Source organism: Misgurnus anguillicaudatus, chromosome 16 (assembly GCF_027580225.2).
Source record: "Misgurnus anguillicaudatus chromosome 16, ASM2758022v2, whole genome shotgun sequence".
Taxonomy (NCBI): Eukaryota; Metazoa; Chordata; class Actinopteri; order Cypriniformes; family Cobitidae; genus Misgurnus; species Misgurnus anguillicaudatus.
In genome coordinates this window covers 1,027,504-1,042,902 of record NC_073352.2, presented here as the reverse complement: position 1 = coordinate 1,042,902, position 15,399 = coordinate 1,027,504, and the positions used below count along the sequence as shown (strand labels likewise).

Genomic DNA, 15,399 nt, shown 5'->3' with positions numbered 1-15,399 from the left:
ACCTGTAAGTGATGAAAATGACAAATACAACTTTATTTACAAAAGAAATGTACAGGGTGAAAGTTCACATTAGAAACATTCCAAGAAGGAAATATCTTTTGTAATACAATTCTTACAAGAAAACAAAACAATATCACTAAGAATATCGATCTTTTCACATTTTTATGAGACACTAATTACAACAGTTTCCAATATTTACATCATACCTATCAACCCTCACATTTTTGCCGGGATTCTCACGTATTTTACCATTCTTTCTCGCCATCATCCAGTTTAAATCATTTCACGTATATCTCTCGTATTTTTAGTAAAAAAAAAATTATATAAAAAATTCCACCACCCGTATTTGATGTTTGCTATATTCACCTCGGGTACAGCAGGCAGCAGTATATCTGTAACATTTCACTGAAACGATACCCACCAATGAAACAAGAAGAAGAAAAGCTACTTGAGGATAGGTGGAGGATGACGAGCCGTGCGCCAAGCTACAACCGCCACGTGCATTAAGCAAACTTGTCAGCCCGCATACACAAACCCACATATTTGGATGTATATTTGTAACTTTGCGTGTAGGGTAACACTGCTATTTGTGCTTTACTACTTAACTATGTAGGTGTTAAGGAATGCAACGTCTGTGACCTATGTGTATAACAAGTCACTTGCAAATGCAAGAGCGCCATACAAACAATGATACAAGATATACACTGCAAAAAAATGACTTTCTTACTTAGTATTTTTGTCTTGTTTTTAATACAAATATCTAAAATTCTTAAATCAATATTAAGGCTGCACGATTAATTGAAAAATGTTAATACTTTCTCTTTAAAACATACTACTGCGTGTGAGGTTACGTGGCTCCGCCCTGTCCAGTCAGTAGCATAGCGACACATGGAGGAGAACTGAAACACTGTGTTAACTGAGCAGATCATCTAGTGCCAAAGAAAAACGAAGTCGCGCATGTGGAGTAACCCCAGGGTGCACCCTGGACGATGAGGCGGGGCGACACTTCCTGGCGGAGCAACACGTGTCGTGCCGCCCATATTTGTTCCCCCTGCCTTTGGCATTTTCTTCCGACCCAGCAGGGGGCAGTTAGCGTTGAAACGGTGGCAACTGCGGCAGCAGAGTAATAATAACCAAGTTGATTGCATGAGGTGAAAGCAAAGAGTTCTTTGGTAGAAGTGTTCAGAAAAAGTGGAAGCAACGGTAAAATACATTTTTATTAGTAAAATGAGATGGAAAAATGTCAAATGAACGAATTTTATTTGTTTTATTTAAAATGATAGATTTGAACTGTTGCCTAAGAATCATAAAGCACATCGCTTTCTGCATGGTAAAGTAACAGTCTAAATTATTTTATTGATAACAAGATATAGATTAGCCTACGTATCTGATATTTGTTTCTTTGTTACAGGATGTCAATGTGTATGTTGCTAATTCCTACGTGATAGTGACCTGGCTTTCACTACATTCTTGTTTTTCTGGGTTGTCTTTTTTGGTAAGTTCTGGAATGTTGTATCTTATGAATGATTGTACTATCACTGAATATAAACAACATATTTCCTAGGCTCTGATTTGGTTCTACATATTTTAGCCTAATGTCAGTTTAGCAATATCCAATACTAAACAATGTGCTGTTGAATTTTGTTAAGTTGCACAATGCTATTAATTACATAAACCATTACAGAGATGTTTGTGTAGAGCATTATATAGACAAACCAAAGACACGAGAAATGTATTTTCTTAACCCATATGCAACAAGCAGGATTTTGGACCGTATATTGACACATTCAGGTTATAGAAATGTTATCAGAATGTGTTCAGAGATTACAGTGGTTCTGTTTTAAACTGTAATCACATATTTTTTGTTTATTAAAAATGTCAGTGCATGACCAGTTATGTATCAACAAACCACATATATGACACTTGAAAATTAAATATAAATGTGTTAATTGACATTAAGGACTACATCCCTAAAATATTGGGTGTCATTTTTCTTTACAGAAACATTGCAAAACTCATCGACAGCAGAAATTGGACAGAGAAAACTGCCAATACATTTGAAGTGAAACATTTTATATACATGCTAACAAAAGTCTGTTTCATTACATAAATTATAACATTTACAATAATTGATGTGATGGTAATCTGTAAAGGTAAAACTATGTGCTTGTTTTCATCCAAACCTCACAGGGAATCCCGAAGCAGATGGGTGGGAACCACTTTGGGATTATCATACTAATGGTAGGTAAAATTTGAAGAGTTATTGTTAAAAATTGTAAGTTACATAACCTGCTAATTTTCTCTTTCTTTGTGGATTTTACACTCTGTACATGGCTTTGGGTCTGGAATTTGATTTTACAGAGGTCATGTCATTACATTTCTTAAGTTATTTAAACAGACATACATGGTGATTGTGTGTGTATGTATATAATATTATTGTTGTTGTTGTTGTTGTTTTCAGAATGATGCCTCTGATTAGTAGGTGGTGGTGTTTTGTTCTCCTGGACAATGTATGTAGCTATTAGAATGTTCCTACATTAAACATTACTCTGTACCATATCTACCAATATACCTACCTCTTGTCATTTGTTCTTTTAGCACTCAACCACTGAGGGGGGTCTTAACTATTCAAAAGGCAACGTCTTCAGGCAGAGACCAGTGAAGCAGGTTATTTGTGCACATACATTTATTAAGAACTAATAATAACATGTGTGTGCATGCAGAGGTATTTTTTTCTTAGTTGTTACAACTACATAGTTGTTCAGATATGAAATTGAAGGGATTAAGTACAAGTACTATATCGGTCAGCACTGCAGATCATTTCATATTATCAGTTAACATCAGCATCAAAGACATTTAATAACATTTAAGCTTAACTCAATTTCTGTTTGCTATCCAATGTAGGTACTGTTCACCATATAAGACAAATATTTATATTCAATACAAAAGATCCCCATGTGGATCATACTGCCGGTCGTCAGACTCCTTGTAAATACCAAGCTGGATTATTACAATTAAACGCAAAATGAATGTTTGGAAATGTAAACTAAAATTTCCTACTGACACACTACAGCAAAGATAAAAATAACTGGCTTAAAACATTTATATTTCTGTGTAAAAAAACATGCCTAAGACTTCTGCACAGTATATATTAATATTTTATTTGTAGTATTATAAAATAATATTAATCTTTATTTAGTATGAAGTTGTGACGACAATCTTTCAGGTTTGTCTAAACTAAGGTTGTCTGTAGTCTGTGTTTATATAATGTTTAATGACTTTAATAGTCTAAATAAACATATGTTTGTTTTTGTTTCAACAGGTGACTCTGCGTATTTGACACTTTCTCTGGGATGCAGATGGTTTATGAATGTGGTCACTCAAGATGTTTTTCAGAAAGCAGTGCAACACGGTAAGATTCACCCCCCTGTTCAATGAACATTCTTGAATTTAATTTTGTAGTATGAGGCAGTTATACTTTTTATTTATCTTTCCTGTATTTTGTCTTTAGACTTTAAGGTGTGGCCATCTGGAAGAACTTCAGTCCTGTCTACTGGACAGGGTTTAGATTGTGTACAGCATCAGGGAATGCTTGCAGTTCAGAGCCCTTTTCAAGTCATACCCACCAGGGTTTAGGGGAAGAGGCCGACGTGGTGAACTTCTGGGCTTTTACTGAAATGTTTGCACAGGATTTTGCTTCCAGGACTGTTTTTTTTTTTGCGGCAGAAAACTCATTAGTGTGTTAAGCGAGAATGAACTGAGATCAACTGGTTTTGATGTATGAATTAATAATTTAAAGTTAAACTTTGCAGTGTATAGTGTTCTAATAAAAAAGCTATGGCAAACACGTGCATGAAAACAAGGTTTCAGTCATTTACATCAGTCTATTGTTCTTTAGGGTTTCTCATATTCCATGTAAACATAATTTGCTATGAATTAAGCAGGCATGAAGTCCATCTAATTAATAAATTCTTAATTTAGCTGTGACAATTTTTTGTAATAGGCCTATTTAAATTACCAATGATTTTAGAAAGAAAGTGTTTAAAGGGGTTATTAAATGTATTGTTTTTTTTTACGTTTTTTTATATAGAAATGGGAGACTACATTTAGGATTAATAAGGTTTTCAGTAATGCAGTTCAGAAATCAAATACGACCTAGTTACTTCCTTGCGAAAAGTAATTTTTATTGGTAAGATTGACCATTTTAAAAAGTAAGGTTTTATTGTTGTAAAAGTCTTTGTTGGCATGTGGATTACCATGTGTCACACAAACACATTTTATACATATAATCTGTGTGTTTGAATATATTAGTCAAGGTACATCTACATAACCATGCTTCGCATTATATTGTCGTGTCACTTACAAAAACCAGCGAGTAATGTCGAGGTAACCTTAGTGTGCTGAGGGTGTCAGCTGTTGAGGGAGTAAATTAAACCATTTATTTATATTCTGTTCGTCGTAATCCTCAATTCTTTGTATATCTGTTTTCATGAAATGTTGTGGAATTGAAACGTTAAACGCAAAAACACAATTTATATTCGCTTTTTAATATATATTAAAAGTGTGTTCGTCTCATGATTCGTCTGAAAGGCTACTTCCGCATTCCAAGCCTGCTCAAAGCGTCATAATTCTCTACACCAATTAGCTGTAAAAGCGTCGCACATCTCTACACCAATAAGCTCATCTTAATCATAGACCAATAACCGTCGAGCTGGGCGGGGCGACACGTGTCGGTCCATCCCAACGTGTCGACCCGCCCCATCGTCCAGGGTGCACTCTGGGGTACTTGCGCATGTGCAGGTCCCCGTGATAAAACTACGGAATGCGCGATCGTGTTTTTACCGCAGATTTGTATGACGCGTAAAAGTTTTATTTCACCGTGCGCTCAGTTAAATCTACCGATGAGTCTACGCAGCCCGGGTGAAGTCAACACATACCTCAGAACCGCGACAAGACGCGGGCAAGCAGGTTTAAAGGGACACTTCACCCATTTGCATTAATCTTTGTATAGTTAGAACCCCAGTCATGTTTTTGAATGGTCGTGCATCATTTTCTCAGTTGCCGCTGAGACAGGAGAAATACAGATTTCAGTGTTACACTTCCTTCTTTCAATGATGTAAAAATCATCATTTTGCATCATTGAAAGAAGGAAGTAAAATATCTTTGTTGAGGGGGTGAGACTACAAACACCCCTTTTCTCGGTCAAATAGGCCCCATATTCGAAATGTATGTTACATTGCGACTACAAATATGACGCACTTTCAATAAAGATTAATGTTTCTACGGGTGAAATGCTCCTTTAATAAGACATTGCAGAGATGAGAGAGAGAGAGAGAGAGAGAGAACGGGAGAACTTGTAATCTTCATTAACACCAAAAACATTATAGAAGAGAGTAAAGGTCTTAGACAGCAATGCTCATTATCTGGATATAACTTATTGTATTTGTATGTATCTTATGGCTAGAATTAGTCATGTTTGTATGAATCTTTGGTTCATAAGTTCCTAAAGTTTCATCAATTGTGCATAATAACATGTGCAGCCACTGCATATGGTCAAGTCTATTTAGTATTTTTCAGTAATGCAGTTATTTTGGGGGGAAGTGTGAATAATTGCATTACAGGCTGATTTAAGGTGTGCCCTAAATTTTCTGCTTGTGCTCCTAAAATTTTCAGTCAGGGGGTACAGTTCTCCTAATAACAAAAAAGTTAGTCTGGAGCCCTGAATTATTAGACTTTAAAAAATTGTTAAGTTATTTATTTTCTACTTTTTTTAGGAAACTTTCAGTATACAGTAAACTAAAATGTGACTATTTTCATTTCAAGCAATGTGTGCTTTGATTTCAGTTGAAGTCAAAATGTTCAATAAATAACCTTAACAACTAATACTTTCCTCTTCACTTAATTCTTTTAAAATTGCAAAGATAACAACAAATGCCATTTCAATAGAAAAATATATTCCACTTTTAATATCTGAGCCTATTTAAAATACAAACCTTGCCAGTGAACTATGAGGCAAAAAAATAATAATAATCGCTCATTAATCGTAACCGATGTCAAATGTTAAATTAACCATGGTTTTGATTTTAGGTCAAATCGTTCAGCCCTAATCAATATGCATTTTCTTGATGAGCAAAATGACCCAAGAAAATAAGTCTAGTTTTAGACAAAAAATAAATAAATTTGTGCTTAAAACAAGCAAAAAAGCAGCCAATAGGGTATGAACATTTGACATAATTTTTTTATCCTTGAATTAAGGGGTGGGGGGTTAATGCTATTTCATGCATTCTGACTTTTTAACATAGTTTAAGAGTTGTAACCCTCATGCAAAACATAAGCAAAGTCTCAAAAAAGCAGTTCCTACAAGTTTCGGAAAGTTTTTTTTCGAATGGGGGTATCCGTTACTGCTGATTTTATTTTCCTTTTATTCCTTTTACTGCCCTGTTTGTCAAGTGAGGGCGAGATTGCGCATTAGCATTGCTATGTCGAGTAGAAGTCACCATTATCACTGCACAGCACACGACAACTTTGTTTTATCAAGATGGTTCGACAAAAGAAGTTTATTTTTGGATGAAAGGAGAAGAAAACCTTATTTAGCTTTCCAGGTCTTAAGACAACAGTGGATGAAGTTAGTTAGGAACCGAGCTGACTTAAACCACAATACTGTAGGACACTTGCATTACATGTGAACGGCCCCTACGCTAATAGGATTCTGTTTCTCTCTCCCTGTCTCGTCCTCGACCCTGAGGACAATGAGACAAACAGACCCAGTTCCTGCAGCTGTGAAGGTCATCACACCACTGACCTAATGACCGTCCTTCAACGAAATGCCCAGCCGATGCCTGACAGGTGACCACCGGCGGAACCAGTTTAATTCGCTTACCCGTTCGCATACCCCGATAGTATTTATATTAGGGATGTCCTGATCAGGTTTTTTTGCCCGAGTCCGAGTCATTTGATTTTGAGTTTCTGCCGATACAGAGTCCCGATCCGATACTTCTATAATACATAAAAAAAGAATAAAGAAGAGCAAAAAACAGATCCAGGATGTTTCTTATGTCATGCCGCACGCATTGCTGTTTGTGTGTGGAGTCAAAAGGGTCTAACTCTATGCCAGCGCATAACTATTGATGTGTTAAAGAAATGAGAATATAGTATATGTGTTGAGGGGTTAAATTGGGGTTTGTTTTGTAGGGATGCTCTGTTAGGAGGGAGGGTTCGAGGGGTAACATGTTTTATCCTGATGACAGCAAAGCCACTGGTGTCACGGTAGGAATTAAGGAGAACCCAAACGCAGACAAGACGTAAAAATAAACTAAAGGTTTATTTAAATAACAAACACAAAAACCCACGAGGGGGTAAAACAGGTGATAAACAATGATGAAGTAAACACAAAACTGGGAAACAAACACTGGATAAAAAAACAGACTCTGATGCTGAGATTCAGGAACACGGAGGACATGAACTAACACACTGAATCTCGACGAACGAACGAGCACAAGACAGAGAACGAGAGGGCATTATAAAGACACAACACAAATGGGGAACAGGTGTACATGATTAATTAATCAGGACGAGAGCACATAAGGGAGTAGGGTAAAAGTGACAAGACACTGGGAACACGTGACACCAACACATGATGTGATTACACGTGTCCCCACACAAAACACAATGCTGCCATGATCTTGCCCTCTGAAATCAGACCTGAATCTCACACAAAGGTCTGGCAAGACCATGACAGTGACAAGACACTGGGAACACGTGGAAGCCACACACACAATATAACTCCACGTGTCCCCACACAGAACATAGTACTGTCATGGTCTTGCCAAATGAACTCAGACCTGAATCTAGCACAAAGGTCTGGCAAGACCATGACAACTGGTGTGTTTCAATGACATTTTGGACCTCTGTTAGGATTTTATAAGTTTCAGCTTTAAAGCTGTGCCACATGTTGACCCAAACTTTAAAACCTAAACTTTAAATTATGCAAATCTAGTCTGTCTGACACCCTATATGCATTTGTTGCACATGTCATTTTGCACTAATGATCAAACTTTGAGGGAAGTTATAGACTCAACCTCCTTGAGTAATTCTAGGCATAAGATAGGCCAGTGGTTTTCACGCTGAAAAAGTTTGGGAACCACTGAGATAGGCTACCCAAAAAGACTCAATTAACAAGAAAAACAACATACTGATTCAGCAATAGGCTATGTCTTATAAATTAGCCATAGAGATTCCCTAAGCTGGTCAGCAGTTGGTAAACAATCACTCTAGTTCATAGGTCGTAACTGATTTGTATAATCAAAATACATTATTTTATTAAACTATACAATAAGTTGTATCCAGTTATCTAGTTAACATATTGGGGCTGTTTACACTTGGTATTAAGATGTGTTTTCGTCGATCGGATCACAAGTGGACGAGAGAGACACGTTACGTTTACACCTGGTATTTAAATCCGTCTCTTTTGTCCACTTTCAACCGCTTCTGTGCTGAATACTATGAGGGGGTGGTCTGTGAGACGGTGGGCGAGTCTCTCTGCTGTCATTCAAACCCGAGCGGGAGTAATTATGAGTTTATATGGACGCAAACTAATTTTATGTCGAAGTCCACTGCTTGTTTAGCAAGTAAACATGCTGCACAGAGTTTTGTACATGTGTATGTAAGAGCTTTCTCTGAATTTTCAGCGATATTGATGAAATAGGATCGCGCAACTTTCACACGCTTTCAAAACGAAACTACGGAGATCAGCCGCTTATTTTTATCAATGAAAGGCTAATAATAGCGCTGTTCACCGTATGTTCACGCCAGAAGTCAAAAAGACGTAAAACTTGTGTTTAATACCTCAGATTAGATAAATGGGCGGAGAGAAGGCGGTCGCGTGTGGCTGTTCGAACGCATTCAACCACATGTGCGTTCCGCAACTCCAAAGCGATCCGATCGAAAGTGGTTTCGACCACCTCTGGATGTGGTTGAAAGTGGTTGAAAGTGGACGAGCTCAAAACGTTTTGAACACCGTTTACACCTGGCATTAACGTCGTCCACTTGTGATCCGATCGACGAAAACACATGTTAATGCCAAGTGTAAACAGCCTCATTGTAATAAGATGACTGACATGGCTATACATACTTTAATACTTTGTTTCTAGACTTCTATTAAGTTTTTTCGACGTGTGCACCATTCTTACCTCTCTCATCCCATCTCTCATCTCTACAATGTGTAATGTGATCCTCCTGCGCAAATGCGCGTTCTTGAGGTTCTGAGTGAGACACGGAGCTGCGTACTGATGTAGATTAACTGAGCACATAGTGACAAAAACGATCGACACGTCATTAAAAACCCGGTTTTGTCGTGGGTGCACCGCATACACGAGTGTGTGAAGCCTATGAATGAAAACACTATTATTATTCACATCAGTTCACACGCACCAGCGCAGCGCGTACACTGGCGCGGAGCAGAGCGAGACCTTCAGTATGTGTGCCGGGGCTTAGCCCCGGACGGTCCTGGCCCAATTTAAAACCTGCATATGTTAAGAGTCCTGATCGGAAGGTAACGGACGATTCCGATCGAGTCTGAAACTACGTGATCGGGGCCGATTTCTGATCACGTGATCGGATCGGGACATCACTAATTTATATATATTAATATATATGTATCTCTCGCAGGGGTTTTCCTCCTCCTAGGAGTCTTCCCTCTGGACTAGCCAGGAGGGTTTTTCTCCTAGGGGGTTTTTTCATCTCCTGGAGAGTCCGCCACCATTGGCTTAACTTAATACTTTACTGTATACGTTACATTATTACTACGCTAGCTTTTCTATGCTTTTCCTACATCTATTAATGTAAAGCTGCTTTGAAGCAATTAACAATTGTGAAAAGCGCTATATAAATGAAATTGAATTGAATAGTTTTTCCTAAAAAGCAACATAATTGCGAATGAGTTTATGTTTGTTCCTTGGCTGCATTTCGCAGAAGATTGCTTTACAAACAAGGCTCAGTTTGACGCTGTATTTGCCACTTGTTTCTAACTGATGAACTTTAAAAGACACTGTTTAGGAGTCACAACTACAGGCGTAAGTAAATCAAAATCTCACGTGTTTTGTTTGCAGTCGGCGCATACGTGCATGTAATGTAAACAACACGAACAATAGCAAACATTTTCTGCCTCAGTTGGCGTTGTACTGCACTTACGGCATTTACACCTTTTAAACGTGCAAATGCAGAAAAAATATATCAAGATTTACGTCGCATTTTTTTATTAAAATAGCGGATACACAAAAAACTTTTTTGTTGCTTGTTTTAAGCACAAATACACTTAAATTTGATATTTTTTGTCTAAAATCTAGATTCATATTCTAAGGTCATTTTAATCATTAATCTTAGTAGTTTTCTTGTTTTCAGTAGGAAATTAATTAAGATGCTTTATCTTGATAAGTAAAATTACATCTAGTTTTTAGACAAAAATATACAACTTAAGTGAATGTGCGCTCAAAACAAGCAAAAAAATCTGCCAATTAGGTAAGAAAAAAAACTTTAAATAAGTATACTTTTTTCTTAAACACTTAATTCAAGAAATAAATTCTCAACCCACTGGCAGATATTTTTGCTTGTTTTAAGCACACGCCCAATCAAACCGTATATGTTTTGCCCAAAAACTAGACTTAGTTTCATAGGTCATTTGCTCATAAAGAAAAAATCTTGATTTAAGAATTTTTAGATATTTGGACTAAATGACTAAGTAAGAAAGTCAGTGTACCCATACATTCCCTTGCAAAGTTATGATTGGGGAGGGGTTTTAGGGTTCGGGAAATTTACTTTATTTTCAAATCCCAATGTTGACAGGTATGATTTACATCAATATATCCCACAGTACTACCAATATACCAATATACTGTTTAGTAATGAAGTACTGTTCTTCACATGTTTTTAAATTACTTATCAAATTAACTAGCAATTTCAGTCTGTTTTTTTACAATACCACATCACATCACTAGTCAAAAATTAAAAATAGACATGCCGATTTGATTAAACATAAAAAGCTGCAGTTTTTTTAAGCAGCTTAAGGTTTCCCAGGAAGCATACAGAACAAAATGTATAGTAGGCTATGAATGTACTCGGTTTGTATAAAAGTGTCTGCCAAATACATAAATACAGACGTTATTCTAAGTAAATACACAAGGTATCCCAGTTATATCTTCTATCCCTGTATATCTATAGCAAGATAAATGCAATACTTTTTGCATAACTCAATATATGCAAGTAGATTATGTAACTTACATTCTGACAGATTATTATGTACATATTAAGATTGTGTGTGTCAGATAAACATCATTTTAATTCTTCCAAGTTGAGCCATTACACACCTGAAGTTCACTTTCCTCCACAGGTGGGGAGCTTTGAAGACGATGCCGATTCTGGTGGGTGCTACTGATATTACCAGAAGCCCTGCGAAAGGTGGAGAGGCGGACTCGAAAATTTTCTCCAGAGAAAAAATAAAGCATTGGGTCAAAGCACGAGTTGGCAGCAGCCAGGCAGAGAGTGATAACCACAGACTTCTGCATATAAATTTTCTCCTCACAGGTAGTGTCTTTACGACTTGTGAAATTAAGATGCCGTGTCCGTTGAATGTGATAGGGCATAAAACTGACCAGGAAAGCCAGCATCACCACGAGAATCATTCGAATGGCCTTGTTGCGCGTGTAACGCTGCCTGTTCACAACAGTGTTGTTTCTGAGTAGAGTGCGCAAGATGCCGACATAACACAGCAATATAACTAAGAAGGGAACAATGAAACCCACCGCCAGGGAAAAATAGTTCAGCAAAATCAGTTTGGTCAGGTTTTTATTATTTTCTGGTGGTTCAAAACACTTGGTTTTGTTAGTTTTTTCATCAAAATGCTGTCCAGAGAGGAGAAAGGGTGAACTGGTGGTGCAAATGAACACCCAAATGCACATGCAAACTATCCAGGCATTTTTCTCTGTGGCTAACCTCAGGTTTTGCACTGGAAACACAATGGCCAAGAAACGGGTAAAACTCATTGCCATCATGAAGAAGATACTGCAGTAGAGGTTCATGTACAATGCGTAGGAACTGAATCGACAAAGAAAGTCACCCATGTTCCACTGGCCTTTGTTGACGTAATAAATTACACGTAGAGGTAGCGTACTGACACAAAGCAAGTCTGACACTGCCAAGTTGAGCATGTAGATGTGAAAGGCTGAGGTCTGCCGGTAGGTACGAAGTAGCACATAGAGTGCAAAGCCGTTACCCATCAACCCAAAGACGGTGATGATTGAATACACCGTGGAATAGACTTGGTTACGGAAATCATCAATTGAGGGGCACTGTGTTTCATTATGATTTGCCAATGTTACATTTTGTAGAGCCATAGTTGTATAGGTCTTTCTGAAAAAAAAAAGGAAAGAAGAGTATAGGGAACATTTTAACCTTCTAAAAATGGAGATATTTATAAATATATAGATAATGGAATTTCAAGAAATTCCTTTTTAAACCTACTCCTCCCCTAAATGTTATCAATTATTTCTCATTTACACTTTGATTTCATTTGCTTATTTCTAGTACTAGTTGGCTAATTAACAGTAACACTAACAAACAAGCATGTTAAAGCAAATTATTTGCAAACAAATCCAGAAAGGAAAATCCAAACAAAAAAAACTCATGTCATTATTATCTAATTATTAGCTCACATTACAATTATGGGACACATTCTTAAATGTACCTCTTTCTGACTAATACCATAAAAATATTACATGCACAAAATCACTATTTTAATAAACTGTTGCAGAAACCAGCTTCCATATACACCAGTAATGTTTCTTAAGGAAATCATTAAGGAAGTCATGAGCTTGACCTGCAAACTATGATTTACATTTTAATTGTAATTACACATCACAGCAAATACTATGGGATGCTATGGAACATACGTGCACATGCATTTATCGTTCGTTTTACTAAAATGATCCACAATTGTTTATCAGTAAAAGAACACTGTATTCAGAGACACACGTGTTTATTAGCCTACATCTTAGTTTGTCGTTTTACTTGCCCTAGACGTACAGCTTAAAAATAATGCGCACTTGGTGAAGTAAAACTTCTTGACTTGACTAAAAGAATATAAAAAATATGCTCATATCTGTCTCTAATAAATCTAGACAGACACAACTTTGTAAATTTCTGAATCAATATTTACAGATCCTAAAAAAAGAGATGCTCACGAACGTCACAAAGTGTCGTTTCTTGCTAAATAACAAGCATGATAGGCGACATTTAAACGTACGCGTGCTCGGAAGTGATTGTTTTATCATTGTTAATCATTCACGTGAAAACAACACTTTTTGAGTTTGTAAATGCATGCTCGTGACCAATGAAAGAGATAAAAGTAAAAAGTGTGAGTAAAGCGTCGCTGACTAACCGTTATCTTTCCGCCTTCAGATGATCCGTGTCCCTCACAATAACCACCGACAGTTTGAAGAACAGGAGCTGACAGTATGAGAATGATCGCGTCAGTGTCACGCCTCCTTACTGCACATTTACATAAACATATTTACATCACTGCCCTGCACAGACGCTGTAAGATAGGCTACATTAACAAAGCGTACTGATATTATCAAAGCCGGAACAATACCACTGAAATACATAAAGTATAACAGAATTAATAACTTATGGTAATTGTTTTAGTACACACAGAAGTGTAATTTACCCAAAAGCATAATTTACATTTCATTCACTCTTTTGACTCTAGCCAACAGTGGACTTTTCCATATAACAGAACTTTAAAATCTTTTAGCATGCTTTCAAATCTTCAGAACCAGAATTACCTGTTTTTTTTTTTATTAAGTTTGCGAAAGAGACATCTGATATGAGCCATATATTTCAGACAGAAGTCTCTAAAGAACCACAGCACATTGCACTTAGCTTTCATTAACAACCATCAATGAAACCACTGACATTAGATAAAATCTAAAAACTTTTAGTTTAATTAGGAATGTACTTGGGATGTTACACATCCTGCAATTTGCCTGCAACTGAAATACATTAAATTACAAGACAGCACACAAATCATTATTTCACATATATTAGGACTGCATTTGTTTGGTTTGATAGGTCATTAAACATACTGTATAGAGTGAGCATAATTTAATAGGATACGATGCAGAACTCTTTTTCTTAATGTACTACCAGAAGAAATGAACAGTTTTACTCAGAGTTGTTCTTTTTTAATTTAGGAGAAATTATGGTTACCAGAATGTTCCCAAAAACATCCCCCGTTGGTTAGCCAGAAAAGGTTTATTAACATAAATAGAAAGTTCCCTTTAAGTTAGAGGAACGTTTTACTAACGTTCCCCTAACTTTATACTGGAGTAAGCACGTTAAACTGTTACATTCAATGCTATGGTTTTATCTATCATTTTTCTAATCTCACTAAAGTAAAACACACATGTCCATATAAAGCAGAGCATTAAATCAATATATTTAATTCTGCATTAATAATTCAAATTCTCTATTAGGCCTAGTGGAGAAATTTTCAATTTAAATATGTATGCTCTATAAAATGCGGGGTTATTTTCGGGTTGGGTCAAAAAGGGACGAGCCCAGCAGCTGGGTTACAATTAACCCAACAAGTGTTTATATTTGAACCAATAAAAGGTTAAAACAACCCAGTATTTTGGGTTGAAACAACCCAGCATGGGTTAAATTACAACCCAGCGGGGCACAACCCAGTGTGACACAACCCAGTTGGGTTGAAAATAACCCATCGTTTTTTTACCCGTATGATTGCACCTTATTTTACAGTACGTGTACTTACCTTGTACATATATGGTAAATAAGTTGTACTTACAGACAAATGTGTGGTACTTACTTTTAGGTATCTACATGGTAATTAACTGGTATCATTACTGTACTTACCAGTGATACGTACTTGGTAGTTATTATTTAAAGGTCACATATTTTTAGGCTTTCTAGAGTTTTATTTTAGGTTATGAAGTCCTTAAGAATATATATTTGCTGTTTAAGTACCAAAAACAATCTCTATATATTTTTTACAGCTCCTCTTTCAGGAGCTCTGCTAAAAACAGGTCGTTCCCTTTCAGTCGGTCACTACGACGTCACGTCATGACCGACGAATTGGGAACTCGCTTAGAGAGACCAATCTGCTTCGTAAACTACTAAAACGCCAATGAACTTGGCATTGAGATATTTGCATAATGCTGGCGCCGCCCCGCCAGGTGCGTATATAAGCCTCAGGTGCAAATATGGAAATTAGCTTTTTCACTTCGAAAGCCGGCATTATCTGCTACTGAGAAGCTACTCGCTCTTCTGGGAACGGTTTCTGAAGTTGATTGACAAGCAGTACTAACACAGCGGACGCTCGCAGTATTC

At 36.8% G+C, this 15,399-nt stretch overlaps 1 protein-coding gene and 1 long non-coding RNA gene across 5 annotated transcripts; one reads left to right on the top strand and one right to left on the bottom strand.

Annotated features, from left to right (window-relative positions):
• The first annotated feature begins 1,035 nt into the window (after positions 1-1,035).
• LOC129422497 (uncharacterized) lies at positions 1,036-3,862 on the top strand. 4 transcript variants are annotated; one of them, XR_012357848.1, is made up of 7 exons: positions 1,036-1,203; positions 1,284-1,495; positions 2,002-2,241; positions 2,462-2,510; positions 2,599-2,667; positions 3,323-3,412; positions 3,512-3,862. It is a non-coding gene; the product is annotated as an uncharacterized lncRNA (long non-coding RNA). The 4 variants fall into 4 exon arrangements; XR_012357849.1 differs by having other exon boundaries at positions 1,039-1,203; positions 1,284-1,330; positions 1,412-1,495; positions 3,323-3,862; XR_012357847.1 differs by having other exon boundaries at positions 1,038-1,203; positions 3,323-3,862.
• On the bottom strand, positions 2,001-13,555 carry cysltr1 (cysteinyl leukotriene receptor 1). Its single transcript, XM_055178462.2, has 2 exons — positions 13,430-13,555; positions 2,001-12,402 (listed from the first exon to the last, which is right to left on the bottom strand). The coding sequence occupies exon 2, from the start codon at positions 12,384-12,386 to the stop codon at positions 11,331-11,333; it is 1,056 nt and encodes a 351-aa protein (XP_055034437.1). The 5' UTR covers positions 12,387-12,402; positions 13,430-13,555; the 3' UTR covers positions 2,001-11,330.
• Positions 13,556-15,399: the final 1,844 nt, after the last annotated feature.

Excerpts from the sequence above, each read along its gene's own strand:
- cysltr1 (XM_055178462.2), bottom strand. The coding sequence starts at position 12,386 with ATGGCTCTACAAAATGTAACATTGGCAAATCATAATGAAACACAGTGC.